This window comes from Malaclemys terrapin, chromosome 6 (genome assembly GCF_027887155.1).
Source record: "Malaclemys terrapin pileata isolate rMalTer1 chromosome 6, rMalTer1.hap1, whole genome shotgun sequence".
NCBI lineage: Eukaryota > Metazoa > Chordata > Testudines > Emydidae > Malaclemys > Malaclemys terrapin.
Genome location: NC_071510.1, coordinates 31,652,782 through 31,672,738, shown reverse-complemented (window position 1 = coordinate 31,672,738; position 19,957 = coordinate 31,652,782). Strand labels below are relative to the sequence as shown.

The following is a 19,957-nucleotide window of genomic DNA, read 5'->3' as shown; positions in this document are numbered from 1 at the left end:
GAACTTTAACTACGTTACAAGAGTATTGTGAGGCTTAATTTATTAATGATAGTAAAGTACTTTGAGATTCTTGTGTTGAAGGCACCATAAAAACGTAATAATAATAATAATAATAATAAACTATTGCCAGTATAGAAATGTAGTAATAAACTACTGCCACCACTACTCCTGCCATTCCTGGATGCCCTCTATGTTCTTGAATATGATGTGATAAGGAATCAAACTCTCTGTGGTCTGATGAATTTCCTTCAGCCTCCCAAGCTGACCCTTACCCATGCTCCTTTTAAGCAGCTGTCCTCTTTTATATTTCACAGATATGTTAAACATGCAGCTTTGCCTAACCACCTTTTATAGCAAAATAAATAAAAGGTACAATGAAAGAACTAAATCCTAAGTTAATTTTTATAGCGTCTTAGGGAGAACCAGGCTGAGCACCTCAAATTAATTCAAGAGAAAAGATAGGACAGTGTTGAATGGGATTGACATGCTTCTTACATATGAATGCTAGCAAAGTGCTTGCTTGACCTGAAATTGACCTTGAAATAAAAGGAACAGCTTTATCTAAATAGATCAAAAACAGGCAGACAAAGACTGCCTTGGTCAGAACAAGTTACAATCAGAATGATTTATTAAACTCTGCTTTTCAATACATGGATTAACCTAACAAATGTACTATTACCAATATGTGTCTGTAGAACTTTATTGATAGAGAATAACCTTTGAGAAAGAGGGAAGGGGGAAGGCTAGCAGCTTATAAGTATCTCATTTATAATAATAAAAAATAGAACACTCAATTTTTCTTAAATTAAAACATGCAATGGGGAATATTTGGTGTGAAAATATTTTGCTTAAGCTACATTCCAGGGGGCCCAGTCCTGTAAACCCTTAGACACATGGGTCACTTTACTGTTATAAGTAAGCCCATTGAAATCAACAGGACTGCTTACATGAGTAAATGATTTATGTGCAAGTGTTTGCAGCATAAGCCTCAAGTGCATTACTTCATTTGTTTAATGCTTAAAAGTCTCCCCCCCACCTCTAACTCTTCGGATTATTTTTCCTCTGTAAAACTGTATAATAGGCGGATGTGTCTGGAACATTGCAAAGTGAATTTGAATTCCAATTGTTGATTTGTGCCTGTTTTGTCATTTCTGTTGGTCAGGTCCCTTGAGGTCTATAATGAAAGATCTGCATTCTGATGATAATGAAGATGAATCAGATGAAGCAGATGAGAATGAGAATGACTCTGAAATGGAGAGACCTGTAAATACTCGTGGAGGAAGTAGAGGTCGCAGGTGAGTATCCTGTAACTGTAAACAACTTGAAGTCTGAGGTAGTATGATAGCAGTAGTTATGACATATGCATTTTTTTAAAAAGCTGAATAGCTTAAGCTCAACAAACAGGCAATTTATTCAATTTCTACAAAGAGCATGCATATGCAGTGCCACTTTTAAACTATCAAATCAGATGCTCCCAAATGTGAGCTGCTTCTACACAAAACCATTTGGTCAGTTTGAGCCATTCTCCTCTAACTTTCACTGGCTTTACACTGTTGTGACTTTGTTAGGTTGTTTTTGATTCACATTGGCGTAAGCGAGAGCAGAATCAAGGTCCTCCATGTGCAAGGTGTTCTGTACCCCGGGTAAAAGTTAACCCACAAATCTTGTGATTGACATATATATAAAGCTGTCAAAGTTCATTGTTTTAGAGGGACTTATCTAAGCAATTTACATAGTGTCCAGTTCATGGAGGATGTATTGCAAGCCCTAGTCCCAAAAATGATGAGGTTTCTGGCCTGATTTTTTATTATCTGTTCTGCATCCCGACTTTGACTTCAGAATGACATGACATAAATGAGAAATTCATCATACATTCTAAGCTGTTGCCATATGTCATTGAAAATCCTGTACAAGGTGGAACAGGGGCTCTCAAACTTTTTCATAGCGGGTAGATACCTCATCTTAAAGAGGTTCTTGTGGACTTCTTGTCCTATCCTTCATGACCTATCCTTCATCCCACATAACACTTGAGTATCAATTTGAGCAATTGCTTATGTGGAAGAGTAATATTAGGAAAGTATTAAATGTAGTTTAGCTGTCTCTCTAATGCAGTTTATCATCTGGAATCAAGGAGAAAAGCAGACCCTACGAACAGCCACCATTCTACAGATATCCGTTTGAGAACCTCTGAATTGGAATATTAATGTTAAATATAATTTATAAGGCACTTTTGGTCCCATCTGTTTCCAGCTGTAGAGGGTTTTTTTGTTTGTTTGTTTTGGGGGTGTTGGTATCCCTAAATAAAACTTTGCGAAACTTAAGACAAATAGAAATGTTTCTCAATTTTTTTAAAACTTAATGGGTAACTTTAAAAAAAACACAAGTAAACCGTCCCCTCCATGCAGTGTTTACAGCCTAGACCAGGGATGGCCAACCTGTGGCTCCGGAGCCACATGTGGCTCTTCAGAAGTTAATATGCAGCTCCTTGTATAGGCAGCGACTCTGGGGCTAGAGCTACACGCGCCAACTTTCCAATGTGCTGGGAGGTGCTCGCTGCTCAACCCCTGGCTCAGCCACAGGCCCTGCCCCCACTCCACTGCTTCCACCCCCTCCCCTGAGGCTGCCATGCCCTCGCTCCTCTCCCCTTAGCCCCCCGAGCCTCCTGCACGCCACAAAACAGCTGATCGGGAGGTGCGGGGAAGGAGAGGCACTGATCCATGGGGCTGCCTGTAGGTTGGAGGTGCTGGGAGCGGGGAGGGGAAGCTGATGAGGGGCTGCTGACGTATTACTGTGGCTCTTTGGCAATGTACAGTAACTCTTCACTTAACGTTGTAGTTATGTTCCTGAAAAATGCAACTTTAAGTGAAACAATGTTAAACGAATCCAATTTTCCCATAAGATTTAATGTAAATGTGGGGGGTTAGGTTCTAAGGAAATTTTGGGGGGGAAGACAAAAGGTATTATGTACTGTACAGTACTGTACTGTACTGTGGTTGGGAAGTGTCCCGGCTTACCTCACACAGGCACAGCCGCTGCAGGCAAGGACGCTAGGAAGCACCTTCGCAGCAGCAGCGGCAGCTTCCCCGGAGAAGAACAGGAGCCGACTTTGCCGGGGAATGCTCCAGGCCCACCTCTTCCTGTTCCTGTTCCACTCCAGGCCCACCTCTTCCCACCCCTACTCCACCTCCTTTCAAGAGCTCGCCACGTCCCCGCTCCTCTACTCCACCCCACCCCAAAGTCCTAAGCGCTGCCAAACAGCTGTTTGGACTTTCTGGGAGGGAGGGGCAGGAGCGGGGAGGTGCCGAGTCTCCACTCCTCCCCATCCCTCCCTCCCAGAAAGTCCTAAGCACTGCCAAACTGGCAGTGGGGGAGGCGGAGAAGAGGAACTTGTGCAATGCTCTCTTGTAAAGTCTCTGCTCTTCCACAGAATCTTGCAGGCAGCCAAACGACGTTATAAGGGAGCATTGCACAACTTTAACGCGCATGTTTCCTAATCGAGCAGCGACGTAACTTTGAAACAAGGTTAAGCGGGAAGACGTTAAATGAGGAGTTACTGTACGTTGGTAAATTCTGGCTCCTTCTCAGGCTCAGGTTGGCCACCCTTGGCCTAGACTTTGCAGCATTGTGCATGAGCATAAGAAACAGAAGGTAAAGTTGAACATTTAGCCTTGGCCTCTCCAAGATAGTGAACTGTTAAATCGTAAAACGTGTTATGCAACGAGAGAAATTTTTAAGACATTTGTAGTGACTTAAAAAAAAATCTAGTAGATATGATTTTTCTCTTCCTCCAAATCCTGTATGTTTCAACTCATGATAATAAAAACACCTAGCTTTATGGTGAAGAGATTAAAAAAGACAGTATTTTTTTAAACCCGAAATGGTGAAACATCTCTAAAATACTTTTTTCTGTAAAACATGGCTATGCAGATAATGCAACGGTGTGACTTTTAGCTTTTGTTGATAACTTTACTTTTACCCAGAACTTCATTGAAAAAAACCCTAAATATTTTATTCTGTTTATTCAAACTAGAATATGGCTTATTATTTTTGACGTTTAACTAAAACAAAGTAGGTTTCATCTTCTGGGATTTAAAAAGAGGGACAACAGTTGAGTAATAGTTAAACATATCTGTCCTCCTTCTCCCAAATTCCTCCCATTTGGGTCTTTGGACGAGGCTTTGGGAGAGATTGTGTTTCAGTTTGCCAGCCACAGGAACAGGGAAGAGGTCCCAGGAGAGCCATCCATCAGGCTCTAGTGGACTTCCCTTTCTTATTGGTTGGGCAGTCATTGGCGGCCCAGTCTCCCCTAATCAGCAGGGGTGGGGCAGTCTCCTTGCTGAATTTTCTATTCTTTCCAATTGCCACCCTTCTGTGTAGTCAGAGTACTTTCTGATAACCAATAGAACAGTCAGTTGGTAGCCTCAGATTCTCTCCCCAGTCAGCAAAGCAATGATACGTGGATTTAAAGGTGGGAGGAAGAACCTCCATCAACAACCTCCCCAACCCACTTGTTGGTGACTAAGATGGCTTTTCACAGGTCCAACATCTGCATCAATACAGGATCAGACTGAAGAGGGTTTTGGGGATCCAGCCCCAAGTCTGCATTCATTGTTGTCAATGAATTGCAGGAATAAGTCTTCCAAACTGCTACTCCTGGGGGCATTCTGTGCTAAAAAATGAAAAATTCTGTGCACGATATTTTAAAATTCTGCAAATTTTATTTGTCAAAATAACACTACATAATCACAGTCCGTTTCAATTATTTTGGTAATTTTATTTCAAAATACTTGTCAGGAAGTATGTCTGTAACAATACAGACGCACACAAAAATTCCCCTGGGAGTAGAGAGTTAAAGAAACCCCTGTGACAACCCAGTTCCTGTTTCTCTGCCCCCTTCACCACCCGAGCCCAGCTGGGGGACCAGACACCCATAACCCCTCCCCGCCAGAGCCCACCTGTGGGGTCTCCCCCCAGCCAAAACATCCAAACCCCTTAGTAGGGTATAACTTAATGCAGCTGTAAATTAATAAAATTTAATGTATGCAAAATTCAAACAGACAGTAGTGATAGTGTATAGAAAATGAACTACAGTAGAACCTCAAAGTTACAAACACATAGGGGATGGAGGTTGTTTGTAACACTGAAATGTTTGTAACTCTGAACAAAGGTTGTTCTTTCAAAAGTTTACAGCTGAACATTGACTTAATACAGCTTTGAAACTGCACTACACAGAAGACAAATGCTGCTTTCCATTTATATTTTTAGTAGTTTATGTTTAACACCAGTACTGTATTTGCCTTTTTTTCCCCATCTCTGCTGCTGCCTGATTGCATACTTCTGGTTCCAAATGAGGTGTGTGATTGACTGGTCAGTTCGTAACTCTGAGGTTCTACTGTATTCCTCTTGGATACATGTGTGCAACTTTTCCCCTCCAAATGTCCAATTTCAATCCATCTGTCTCTTCAGCGAAAACCATCTGTCTTTACAATGCTTACAGTTTGTAAGTTAATGGGAAACAGATCTTTGCAGAGTTATTGCACAGTAATTCATAGAACTTCATTCCTCTTGCTTTTGAATTTTATGACTTTGGGGTATAGGATAAAAGGATACAGAAAGGATCCCAACAAAGTTGGTTGTGTAGATAGTTGCCATTTTTGTGATGCATTATACCAGTAAGTTCTGTTAACTGACATTGAGAAAGAAAAAGCTCCTAACAAGCTTCAAACTCCCACAGTGTCAGTGTATGTTACTGTGTGTTATGCTGAGCACTGAAGTGGAAAAAGTGTTTGTCAATCAGAAAAAAGAATGTAATAAAATGATTTTATGATGAACTTATTATATTGTGGATGTCTTAATTAACTTTTAGTGAAGCACTTATATAAGCAGGAACTATGCAAGCTTGGAAGATTATGGAAGGAAGAAAGAGTAGCTGTGGTGAATTCACATTTTGTTCTTTAAAATGTTTTAAGAATTTGTTCTTCCTGTCCACAATTTCCAGGGGGTTCTGCAGTTGGGACACTTGCCTCATTGAGATTCTGTTTACTAGTGACAACTATGAATTAAACAGTATAGCACTTCAGTCATCGAGGTGAAGGATTTATGGGAGGGCAGCTATTCCAGTTCTCCATATTAGACTCCTTATTAATACTCCTTATTCCACTGGAAGGCTTCAAAGCAGCAGCAGGATGACTTCTGCTTGGGTGCCTGCCCTTTGCTGACAGCGCAGCTGCACTTTCAAAGTTCCTATAACTAATGACAGCTTGTATAGCAAAGAACATTGTCAGGGTCCCACCTACGAGTGTGATCTGGGAGTGGGAGTGTGTTCAGCCTTTGTTTTTATGTCTGATTTCTGTGGCTCTCTTTCCTCAGGGTTAGTCTAAGTGACGGTACTGACAGTGACAGCAGTTCAGCTTCCTCACCGCTACATCATGAACCTCCACCACCTTTATTAAAAACCAACAACAATCAGGTACAGTGAGGTTCTCTACATATAAGAGTGGTGTATGTACACTAAAAGCTTTGGAGCTAGCCTTGTTGATTTAATTTTCAGACTAATTCATTTTCTTTTACCCTGAACTTGAATATATTTGGCTGAACAAATATTCTCTGTAAAAGCAGATGAGCAATGTATTTGGCAGTATTCTATGGAAGACAACACTTTTGTGTATATTAAGTCATGCTATTGTAAACGGTAAACTTATGACCTGGCTTTACAATAGCAATCCTACTCTTGGTGTTACTTTCGTTTCACATGTAATCAGGATTTTTTTTTTTCATTTGGTCTGCATCTCAAAGTTTTAATCAACCATATTAGATAAAGCATTTTGATATATTTATAGTAAATAATGCTTAGCATTGTAGAAATAGTAGCTAGTCTTTGTAGTACTGTTGAGATAGGTAAGTAGTGTTATCCCATCTGGCAGGTGTAGAAACTGAAAGATAAGTTAACTGACCCAAATCTACACAATGAGTCAGTAGCAAACAAGGATTAGAACTCAGGAGGTCCTCATACCGAATCTGTTAGATCACAACATCTTTCTAAATTAATGGAGTTTTTAATAACACATAAGCATACTACAATATATGCATTTGCTATTATCTTTAAAGCAATTGACATTCACAATGTATAAAGATATATAACTAAAGTAATTTATATACTTGTGTTTGGTGACAAAACAGAATTCAAATCTACTGCAGAGGAAACTTGTTCACACTCTAAACTCTCATATAGCCAGGCTAAGTTAAATGAGAATAAGTACATGTTTATAGTGGCAATGTGGATAAAATGGATCCACTGTTTTAATAAAATTTTTTAACTTGAGTGTTACAGGTGAGCCTAGACAGCACTCCCTGCCTTCCTTCAGGAAAATTAATTCTCTTTCCTGACACAAATAATATACCATCAGTTCCTTTTCCAATAACACATAAATGTATCAATGCTAACAGCAAAACATGAATAATTCGTTTATATCAATTAGATGAGGATATGCTGCAGAAAAGGAGACATGCTCTGTGTTTAGCAGGAGCACCTGTAATAACAATAAAGAAGTCCATGTCATTTCACAGTCAGTAAGCATTAACAGGATCAATCAAAAATTCTCTAAATATTTTAATTGATTTCTACATGAACATTGGAGAAAGATCACTTTTACAAACATACATAAAGTGACATTTCCATTTCCTTTAAGCTATCACTTAATTCTGGGCTATCTTCCTTTGGAGACTGGAGTGCAAGGAAAATGAACGATCGCTACGTAGGGATAACCAAAGCTGGTTGCTTTTTGAAAATCTCACCTGGTTTTGTGCAGGGAAATCATAACTGTTTCTTTCTCACTAGGCACGATCCATTTGGCCACTGTCTCTCCTGCCATGCCTGTCTACTCCAATGAGCACCATAAACTCATGTGCTCATTTGGTCTCTCCAAACATCATGGAGTATTTAAAGAGATGCCAGTTGGAAGTGAACAGCTCACTATCTTAAGTATCAGAGGGGTAGCCGTGTTAGTCTGGATCTGTAAAAAGCAACAAAGAGTCCTGTGGCACCTTATAGACTAACAGACGTATTGGAGCATAAGCTTTCGTGGGTGAATACCCATTTTGTCAGACGCATGTGGTGGAAATTTCCAGAGGCAGGTATAAATATGCAGGCAAGAATCAGTCTGGAGATAACGAGGTCAGTTCAATCAGGGAGGATGAGACCCTCTTCTTCCTCTCGGGATTAAACAAAGACTGTGAATGGCTAGCCAACTACAAAAGCAGTTTCTCCTCCCATGGTTTTCACACCTCAACTGCTAGAAGAGGGCCTCATCCTCCCTGATTGAACTGATCTCGTTATCTCCAGACTGATTCTTGCCTGCATATTTATACCTGCCTCTGGAAATTTCCACCACATGCGTCTGACGAAGTGGGTATTCACCCACGAAAGCTTATGCTCCAATACGTCTGTTAGTCTATAGGGTGCCACAGGACTCTTTGTTGCTTTTCACTATCTTAAAGCATTCGCACAGTCTTAACAGATGAGGTAGAAAGTATACTTTGGGGAATGATCAGGCCTACCTGTACTAGAATTCCAATTGTGTTAGTCAGAACCATATTTAAACATGGTTCTTGCCAGCAAGGTACTGCCGTGATCTTCCTGACTGGTGTAAAAAGGCCTGTGTTACAAAATAGGTTCACACTACAGAACCATACTATTACAGATTAGGGAAAACTGATTAGTGACTGAAGGAATCAGTTTCAGGCAGGTTTGAGAGTTGCAAATAGTGAGTTAATATGAGCCTTTGCATAAGCTTTCTCTAACATGTATAGTGACACATTTCATCCAAACTAGGGTGCTTTGGGTATTGGAGAGAATGACCTATGGCATGTGGGGAAGCTACTGGATTTCAATAGCCACATTTGGCAGATTATAAGTGAGCAACTCCTTCAAGCTTTCTCTGTGTCCCAGGCTAGTGAAATTATATGAAAACCATTTCTGATGTTAGGGCTACTGTGTATCAAAATTTCATCACTCCTAGATAAACTGATAAAAGCTTTTTCCCTTAAAAAAAAAAAAAAAACACCTGAAAAGCCTGGCATTTTGCCCAGAAGCATTCACATTTTGTCAAGACAAGATTTATCTTCCTCCACCCCAACTGCAATAGTCCTGGGCTTGTTAAATCTAAGAATTTTTTTTTCAGGTGAGCTTCATGCGTTGCATTCTGGGCACGTACCATCCTTTGTAAAATAAACACTTAGTTAGGATAAAACAGACCTATAGTCTTCTTGTCTGTGTTGGAAAGTAGCTGCACACTTTTTTCTCTCTCTCTCTCATTTATAAGATGTCCGTCACCCAAGGTAACACCTAGGTGGTATCTGTGGGAACTACAGGAGTTGGGGGAGATACTAGGAGTTGGTGGAAACTGATGAAAGACTCAAGTTAGGGCATGAGGGTATCAAAAAATCTTCATTTTTAACAAACCCTGACTGAGGAATTTTCATATTGAAGTTGGTGTTGTGTTATGATAACCCCGCACGTTGTTAGGGGACACTATGCTACTGGAGATATATTCTTTGTGATGAGGTGTAAAACAGAAAGCCTGATCTTTTGTGACCATTAAGCAGTCTGTGACACTTTTCACAGCAACTGGCCACACTCCAAATTGGGTAATAACATTCTGATTACGTAAACTCAGTTTCAAATGGAAAAAAATCCCATTCCTCACTTCTGTCCTAAAACTGTCATATAGTAGCATTGTGTACTCTTGACTATTTGACACATTCTTTACCTAGAGGTGACTAAATTTCAGCATTTGATGAAGAGACACTGGCATATGATTTGTACACTGTGTAGGCCCAAGTTTGTAAAGTAGCTTGTAATCATACTCAGGACCGGCTCCAGGCACCAGCTGAGCAAGCTGGTGCTTGGGGCGGCAGATTGTTCAAGGCGGCATTCTACCCAATCCTAGAGCGGCATGGCCGCTTTTTCGTTGTTGTTGTTGTTGATCTTGTTCCGCTCCGGCCGCCCTGTAGGGGGCGGCGGCGTGGAGAACCAGAGCGCCCTGCCGGGCAGTCCTCTTCCTTCCCTCCCCGCCAACTGGCGCGGAGCCCTCGCAGGAGGCGGCGCAGCGGGAGGGGCCACGTGGCAGTGCCCCCGCTGTAGCCCTGGCTGCCCCCTTCTCTCTCTCTCCCGCCCGCTCCCTCCCCTTGCCCCCCCCAGCTGGTCCCCCTGCACCCGCGGTCCGGCCATGCTGCAGGTTTTTTTTGCTTTGCTGTTCTGGCCGCTCCTTTTTTTTTTTTTTTTTTGCTTGGGGCGGCCAAAAAGCCAGAGCCGGCCCTGATCATACTGAATGAAAGGTGCTATGTAAATGCATGATCGTTATCTTTGATTAAACACTCTTTTTGCACAATTGCAGCTCATGGAAACACTAGATTAGCTACATTTCAAAAACTGTATCCTTCAGAAAAGGCAGACAACAATAAAGATAATAAGAAAACATATTAATCATATTGCACATTAAATGCATGTAGCCTTTACCAAGGAGGTAGAGTTTGCCTCAGCACTATGCATATATTCAAAAATTTAGACCTCTTAATCTGTCAAGGTTCACATGAAGACCATACAAAAAACAGTCCGGGAAGCTTTAAAATGATATAGAATCAAGTTATTTAGTATCAGTATTACTCTTATATAACCATCTTGTCGTGATTCAGCATTTTGTGATGTAAGTTACTTCTAAGAAAAGAAGATTGAGTAGGTTTGTTAGGTCAAAGATTGTGAAGGGTTATTTGGAAGGTTTGGTTGTGGTTTCCTCCAGACATTTTTATATTCTTTGTGTTTTTATGTAACAACATTTTTTAAATGTTTTCTTAATTTTTTAAAATTCATGCAGCCCAAAGATGCACTTAATACTTAGAGAATTTTCTGCTTCTTTTCCAGATTCTAGAAGTGAAAAGTCCAATAAAGCAAAATAAATCTGATAAACAAATAAAGAATGGTGATTGCGATAAGGTAAATATGAGTGTGATGGCAATAAACTATTTAGAAAGCCACATTAAGTTATTATATTTTTTCTTCTACATCCCTTTTACGGTATTATTTTTGTTACAAAACAGAAAACTCACTGGTTAGTATATCTCTGCTGTAAGTGTTTCTTAAATACAGCATTGTGCTTTTCTCTTTATTTCTTTGCAAGCATTGTTCCCTCAAAGCTTTGGCAAACTTCGCTGGATGGGGAATCTACCACCTATTGTTTGTTTTATGTATACAGTGCCACAAATATGTATAGTGCTTTATAGAACAAATAAAAGACAGTTCCCACACTAAAGATCTTACAATATAAGTCTCAGGCAATTAATAGAAATATTTTACAGAATCCTTTCCAAGGGCTGGTGTTCACTGGGAAATGAGAGTGTGATATAACACGTTAACTAGCATTACGCTAAGCATACATTAGCACTCAGCTCATGTTTAAATTTGTCAGCTGGCCATGGTTAAGTGAGTTCTAACATGGGTTTTACTGTTGTGTTAGTTAACATAATGTAATCTCCCAGTGTAAGCTCCAAAATGGTTTAGAATTTACTAGTAGTAACCTCATTGTGCTAGCATGAGTCTGAGACTCCTAATTTGGTTTCCCATTCCTAGATTGTCTATGACCTAGTACATAGCACTGCTTTGTTAGACCAGCAGTTTTCAATCTTTTCCATCCATGATCATGTGTTACAATGGAAAAAAAAGTAACCATAAAAAGAGGAAGGATGATCGTGACTCTCTGCCTCCCTCCTCCCTCAGATCAGATTTCAACTTCCTTGGAGACTGTGACCTCCATGTTTGGTACCCATGTGTTATTTCATAAATGCTAGTGGGCAGCCATAGATGAGATGAGATGTAGATGAGTTTTACTGTGGTAGGGAGTGGAAGGATTTGCCCCTGGTGTGAAATAGTGTTTAAGTTCCAAGGGGGTGGGCAGGAGTTTGATCCCCTCTGAATAACTGGCTCACTTTTTCTTACTCATGCCTTCATGCATCTTAAAACCTCCTGCCCGTTATTCAACTTGCTCTTCAAGATTCAGTGGCTCATCAATTTCAAAAATGGCCTTTGATGATAGAATGCAAACTTCTATCATATTGGAGAACAAACATGATTTTGTGAAATTCTTTTGAATATCTGATATAGTGAAATTACTTCAAAGGCCCCTTAAAGTTTTTCAACATTATGAAGTAAAAAAGTTTAACTGGTGGTTGCTTGGATCACATACTGATTAGTTGGTTGGAGTTAAATGTTAGTTCCCTTGCTAAACTAAAGAGAACGAGTCAAATGAGAATACAAATGCTGTTGTAAATACTCTGTACTAAATCTGGAGTTTGTGGAAATACACAACTGTTCCTTAACAGGTTCTTTGTTTGGGGGGGGGGATTGTTTTCAGGCTTATCTCGATGAACTAGTAGAGCTCCACAGAAGATTAATGACATTGAGGGAAAGGCATGTACTGCAACAGGTGAGGAGAGCTCTTGTGCAGTATCAGAGTGCTCAACAAAGTCAAGAAACCAAATCTGTTCTTCCTCTTTTAACATAAAGCTTTATAATCTGACTTCATAGCTCTCAGGCCTGAGACTGCATAATATATTGCCTATTCAGAATGTTAATATGACCTAAAGAACTGTATCACACAAATTTTTCATTCCATTGCCACATATGAGCACAGTTTTAAGTTGGAATCGATCCCCTTGAGTTTTCCAGATTTATTGACAGATATAAAAATGGTGCTTATTTGAGCTAAATGTTGTCACTAATTTACGATATTGATCAGTACATTTCTCAAGCTGCTGATTCATGAAAATTGGACACAGGCCAATAAAATACGGTTTGTGGGAGGGCAAAATGAGTAGAAATATTGAACAATTGGGCAAGAATCCTGTTTATTTTTTGGAAAACCATGATGAACTCCTTGGTGAAAAGCAATTAAATACAGTTTCTAAGAGTGATCATGAAAACAAACGTCCCTTTATGGTAAAACACAGTATATTCATTCCTTACTCTTCCTCGGTCATAGGAGACAATTGATTACTTTGGTGTAACCTAGTTGGTCAGAACTAAAAAAGCTTCAAATACTCTGATAGCATTATATAGTGGTAAGAAATGACTTGCATTATATTCTCTCTGCATTCAGTGGTCTCGACATTGTCAGGTACTGTTGGATTACAAATGGGTCGAGATGAAACAATTCATATTATTAACAAAGCAGAAGTAATTGTAGTACAGATGGCTTTATTGTGTTTACAGCAATTAGATACCACAGTGATAGGCACTTTATTGAGATTTTTACCACTTCCAATTGATTGCAATCACTCAGTAAATTTATCAACACTTTCATAAGTACATATAAAAACAAAACACTTTGCAGACCTTCAGCATTAATCCATGAGTGCATATTTGCTCACACATTCTTTTGTGACTGATCATCAGAAAGTAGTGCAAGTTCAGTATAACATAGAAGATCTCAGATTTGGATATTTCTAGTTTAAACAGAACCCCAGCTGACTGTGTCAAATTTAATCTCTAAGTATATTCTTGTCTAAGTTCAGTATGTCTTTAACGTATTGTTGTTTCCAATCACACTTTGCTGCTAGAGTTCATTTGCTCTTCATCGCCAATTGAAGAAGCTTTTCTCACCAAGCAAAATGGTGGGAAAAACTAACTCCAGAAGGGCTTGCATAACTCAGCAGAGCATAGGACCTAGGTGGCTGGAAGTGGCAAGTGAAATTTTTTTAAACCATCTTTAAAATTATCTTTAAACCATCCACAAACAGGAGGCAGAGGTGAAAGTGAGCCCTTCTCCCCCCCCCCAAAAAAAGTAGGGAAATGGGTAGGATAATCCAAGTTGTGTCAGTAATTTTAGTTTCTCTTCTTGGCCTAATGGCGTTGAAGTTTCTTATGGAGGTGAGTTTTCTGTCATTGGTGGAAAGATGGTGCTTTAAGTCACAGAAGCAGCTTTTGTGCCTCATATTGGAGCATCGCTAGTGTTGGAGAGGTTACTTGCTTTGATTCCTCACTCCCATGTTGGAGAATGATGATGGAGACCCTCTGAAGAGCGACAGAATTTAAATGGGGATCCTCAGCATCTCTGACTATGAAGAGTAAAGAAATGTAAAAACAAAAACCCATAAATTATAAATTGACCTCAAGATTCTCCAGGGCAAATGTTACTTTATGCTAATTGAGTTTCTCAGAGGATTGAAAGCACTCATTCTTTGACCTTTGCTTCATAATGTATGTGAAGAGTGTGATTATGATACCATAATGCATGTCTCAATCTAGCTTAGTGCCTAATGAACTCCTGTTATAAAAGTTAGGTTTATTAAGTACCAGTACTGTCCAGCACCTTGTGAGATCGTTGTTCTACAGATCCTGTCCCTGAGCTGTGAATGTGCGCCAGGCTGTTAGTACAGGTCCAATGAAAACTGAATTTATGGGAAGGTTATTCAGGCAAAGACGGTGGTAAAATGTTATTTTACTGATGTAGCTAGGAGTTGTAAAATATTGGCCACAAAAGGCTTCTGCCATCCAATTAAACTAGAAAAAAGAGCAGAGCAGGAATAGTTACCCATTTTCTATGTTAGCAAACCCTCTCTGACACCAGGACTTATTTATAGTAGTAACTTCATATAGAAAAATCTCTTAATTCCTTGATTGTTGGTAACAGGACTTTACTTTTAAAGAAGGCTTTGGTCCATCCATATTAGAGAGGAGCAGAGGGAGGAAATATGGGAGAGAGAAACCGGAGTCTATCCATGTAGGGTTTTAAAAATGAGGGCAGTTTTGAAGTGTAATTGAAGGACTATGGAGAAAGATTCTTTGGGAGGAGGTTATGGTCTCTTTTGGTATACAGAAGAGCAGGCAGCAGTATTCTGCATGTGATAGTCTGAAGAGCAGGGAAATAAAGGGGTTGCAAGTCAGAGGAAGAAAAGAAATGAAGGCCTAGATGAGGACTTTAGCAGGGTTAAAGTTGAAGCAGTGATACTTGTAGGCCATGCTGAATATCTGATGAGAGATGTAGCCTTGCAGAATTGAGGACTATGGAAGGAGGAGAAAAGTTTTGCAGGCTCAGTTGTCACCAAGTCTATGAATGGCGATAGCAAACAGGAGTTCTCAGTTGAAGAAAATAGTAAGAAAGATATAGCTGATTGAGGATGCTGCTCTTGCCCAAGAGAAGCAATTCTCTGTGAGACAATTAGTTGAAGGAAGCTGAGATGAGTCCACAAGTTTGAGGCAGGGAGGGCAGACAGGAGTAGTATTATACAACATTATAGATGTCAAAAGATACATATTTGAGTAATATCAATGTAAAGGTGGTAGTTAAGGCTAAAGGTACATATGAATTGGCCAAGAGGGAGAATGTAGCTGAAAAAGATCAGATGACCAAGAACTGAGCCACATGAGAAATCTATTTACTTAGTATTTGTGTGTGTGTGTGTGTGGAGGGGAGGGGGGATTTTGCTACCAGATAGAAATTGCAACAAAAATCACATTTAAAAAATAATCTTCCCCATTTTCTCTTCTAGGGAATATGTATGATAAATAGAAGGGACTGAGATTTCTTTTAATAATGCAACAGCTTTTATGCAATTAGAAGTGAAACAGCAGCAGATTAAGTTAGCCGTTTACCAATACTCAAGCTTACATCTCAACTAATGGGTTCAAACTTGGTTCCCTTAAGTTAGGTGCCTGAATCCATACTTAGTCACTATGGATGAAATCCTGACCCCATTGAAGTCACTGGGAATTTTGCCATCAAATTCAATGGGCCAGGATTTTGACTCATACGTTTAGGGACAAGGGGGCACATCCTCCACTCATGTAAGCTGTCATAGTTCTGTCAAAGTCAAGGGCTTTTCCAAAACAGTGAGCACCATTGGGTATGTCTACACAGTCCATGGGAGTGAGCCTCCCAGTATGGGTTAACAGGCTCAGGCTAATGGTTGAGCTCTAGAAATAGCTGTTTAGACAGCGCTTTGAAGCTGTGGCTTGGGCTGGAGCTTGGGCTCTGAAGCCTAGGGATGGGGAGTGACCAATGGAAATTGCAAGTGCTCAGCACCACTGAGAAACAAGCCATTCATTTAGGTATCTAAATATAGAATTAGGTGCTTAACTTCAGGGGGCACCCAAGTTTTGAAAATGTGGGCATCTGAGGGAAGCTTGCAAATCTGGGAACTATCAAATGGTTTAAAACCCTCCATACATTGAAAATGGGTTTGTCGTCATTTGCACTCTAGTCCCCTCATGCACACATGCTCATTTTCTTGTTTAAGACAGATAAATTGTTGCGGCGTGATGGATGGTGATAAAACTGAGCCGGAGCGACGTTATGTAAACAGAATTGTACATTAAAGCGGAAAAGCAAAGCTCACAAATGGGATCTTTTTGGACTTTGCTGCCTGGATACTCAGAATAAAACATTTTAATGTTGTGTTTCTAACATTATAACTGTCAGGCTTCCTGGCAACTAATCTAAACCTTTATTCTTTTTCTAGTATTTTTAATAGCCTAAGGATGTGTGTGCTAATATTAGAAGTCATGAACACTACTCTCGTTGGCAGGCAGTCAAGAACTCCAAAATTTTAGAAGCTTTTTGTAGATCTCTCAGGGTCTATCCTGATTTATTTTTGTACATCTCTTAAAACTTTTGGGGTTCATTTCACTCTGATTTATCAGCTGTCCTTGACACAGTGGATATATTTCTTGAGACCAGGATGAGGGATAGGGTTAAAATGTTAATATTAATTAGTCTGGGGCTTAAAAAGCCTGAGGTACATACTGCTCAATAAAAGAGGTTTTTATCTGTTTTTTTAAAATTGTACACGTTTCTTAAAAATGCATGTTAACACTCTTAAGTGTTTTTATATTTAAAAAATCAAGTATATTGTTAGGGAAGTTAGCCAAGGATACTGTTTTGGCACAGTATCCCAGAGAAACATGTTAAATAGAATTCTTCAAAGGAGGGCTACCTTCTCCAATGTACATAATCTTGATTATGAACTAGTTGTTGTATTTGGAGATGATGTATTAGTGATGTGGATTACATTCCTAACTTTACAAAAGGAGGTTGGACTATCTCTAAAAGAGAGAAGTTGCCACATATCATAGTTATTTGCTGTCTGGTATCTAGTATTTTGTTTCATCATTTAACATTTTGCTCTTAATTTCAGTGCAGGACCTGAGGAGATGGAAAAGGTTGGGGTTGGGTGGATTGTTAATGATCTAATGGATAGATGAAGTAGAATGTATTAGATTAAAAGTCCCACAGTGGAAAAAAAACTAAACCTGAGAGGCACAGCTTTAAATGAAGTGCAGATAAACCAGAATCAATTTCAGGAGTAGTGTCTGAACTTGGATAATCGGTATTCAGAGTTCTGACCTAATTGAAATCCAAACTGAATCTTTTTTCCCCACCTGGGGAAAAAGAATGTATGTAGTTAGTTAGAAAGAGCATTTTTAATTCTGAAAGAGGCCTTCTTCTCTGTCACTTTTACCTTGTTTCCAAATGGTGCAGTCCAATCCTCCAGTTCAGAGCCCCACTGCACATTATTTCATTAACTTAGTATAGTAAGCCTCTTCCTCTCTGGTACAGGCAGGAAGAACCATTCATTGAAAGAATAAAAACGGGAGGGAGAAATTAAACAAATGTTGTCTTTGGATTAGTCACAGCTTTATTTTTTTAAATAAGTTATTTACATTGCACTACAACTATTATATTTTTACCAGATTTGTCATTCTAATCTATATTCTGTCCATCATTTGTAACTGGAGTGTTTTTCTTTTACTGTTGAAAAAGGAACAGGTTAGATAATGTGCTCAAAAACAAAATAAGGCATCTATAACAACAGATTGTTTCATATGGGTCAGAATCCATTATCTATCATAGAATCATAAAAAGAAGAACAGGAGTACTTGTGGCACCTTAGAGACTAACAAATTTATTAGAGCATAAGCTTTCGTGGACTACAGCCCACTTCTTCGGATGCATATAGAATGGAACATATAATGAGGAGATATATATACACACATACAGAGAGCATAAACAGGTGGGAGTTGTCTTACTAACTCTGAGAGGCCAATTAATTAAGAGAAAAAAAAAAAAACTTTTGAAGTGATAATCAAGCTAGCCGAGTACAGACAGTGTGATAAGAAGTGTGAGAGTACTTACAAGGGGAGATAGTCAACGTTTGTAATGGCTCAGCCATTCCCAGTCCTTATTCAAACCGGAGTTGATTGTGTCTAGTTTGCATATCAATTCTAGCTCTGCAGTCTCTCTTTGGAGTCTGTTTTTGAAGTTTTAGAATCATAGACTATCAGGGTTGGAAGGGACCTCAGGAGGTCATCTAGTCCAACCCTCTGCTCAAAGCAGGACCAATCCCCAACTAAATCATCCCAGCCAGGGCTTTGTCAAGCCGGGCCTTAAAAACCTCTAAGGAAGGAGATTCCACCACCTCCCTATGTAACCCATTCCAGTGCTTCACCACTCTCCTAGTGAAAAAGTTTTTTCCTAATATCCAACCTCATGAAAGCTTGCAAGTTTGAAATAAAAGAGCTCTTCTACACTGCAGTGAAACACCCCCAGCTGGCCCATATCAGCTGGCTCAGGCTCAAGGGGCTTGGGCTGCAGGGCTATACAATTGCATTATAGATGTTTGGGCTGTATGTCCATCATAATTGTAAAAAGCAACAGAGGGTCCTATGGCACCTTTAAGACTAACAGAAGTATTGGGAGCATAAGCTTTCGTGGGTAAGAACCTCACTTCTTCAGATGCAAGACTTGACATCATAATTGTGTGCAAGTATATTGTAATACAGCATAGCGTAATGTGCACAGTATGATGCAAAGTTTTAGTGAAACTGATAGACATTTGTCTGAATAAAATTTAAACGGGCTGTAATTTAAAATTCAGAAAGAGTAACTGAGTCTCATACTAAATTGGTAAAATTCAACATCAAATGAAAAGTAGAACTGCATGTGCAGAAAATGTTTATTACCGCAAAAGCCAGAGCTTCTAATGAGGATCATGGCCCCATTGTTCTGTGTGCTTTACAAATACATACAAAAGCAGAGTACCTTGCCCATAAGAGCTTACAGTCTAAGTTTACATAAATATCTTCAGTCTTGACCTGTCCAGGATTTAAAGAAATCTCCTTAACAGTTGCCCATGTAAAAAAATTCTACACAAATATCCACATTTTCAAGATCAACAATGTCCTGAATATTTTTATAGTGTCAAATGTACCAAAGTTGTTTTTTTTAAATAGTTTAAGTTAAGTTCATTAGTTTCTCTTGTAAATTGGGGAGCTAAATTCACCTATATATTCTTCGCTCATGCTGTAGGTTTCAAAATCCCTTCACATCTGTAATATTTGACAGTTGCATTTGCAGAGTGGTTAAATGATATTGTGCCAAGAAGTTTCAAGTGCATTTGAAACTCTTGGGGAAATAGACATTTGAACTGAACCTTTTTCTTTCAATATACTAAACAAAGAGGTTATTTTTCCTCTTCCTCAGAAAATGAAATATATGCTTCTGTTTGTTCCTTTTCTGCTTCCTCTCATCCTAATACTGAGTGTGAAGGCTTTTTTCTATAAAATCCATAAAACGCTATTTATTACACTATTGGGTTGTCAAGCACAATCCAGTTAGCCAAGACAGAGTTGTATGACCTCAGTAATGCTGCTATAGAAATTCATTCTGTAAGCGTGACAATTGTGTGTTCTTTCAAGGAAATTCATAACCACAGTTAATTACCAATCAGTCATCTCACTGTTTAGGAACTGAGTCGTGAGAATTAACTCTGAAGTGGAAGATGAAGTTTCTTTAGACAAATTAGAAGTTTCTTCTACTTACTGGCATTGACTCTTTAAAAGATCCAGCTCAGAAAATCTAGAGTTGTAATGTTTGAAGTCAGGGAATGAAGAACAATCTATTTGAAAAAG

The 19,957-nt window shown here is 39.3% G+C and overlaps 1 protein-coding gene across 2 annotated transcripts in view; it reads left to right on the top strand.

Annotated features, from left to right (window-relative positions):
* Positions 1-19,957, top strand: part of MLLT3 (MLLT3 super elongation complex subunit) — a 219,152-nt gene that overhangs the window by 190,987 nt on the left and 8,208 nt on the right. For both annotated transcript variants that reach the window (XM_054033230.1, XM_054033231.1), the window contains exons 8-11: positions 1,163-1,295; positions 6,370-6,469; positions 10,919-10,990; positions 12,405-12,476. In XM_054033230.1, the coding sequence (XP_053889205.1) occupies positions 1,163-1,295; positions 6,370-6,469; positions 10,919-10,990; positions 12,405-12,476 (377 nt within the window). The remainder of the gene's footprint in view (positions 1-1,162; positions 1,296-6,369; positions 6,470-10,918; positions 10,991-12,404; positions 12,477-19,957) is intronic.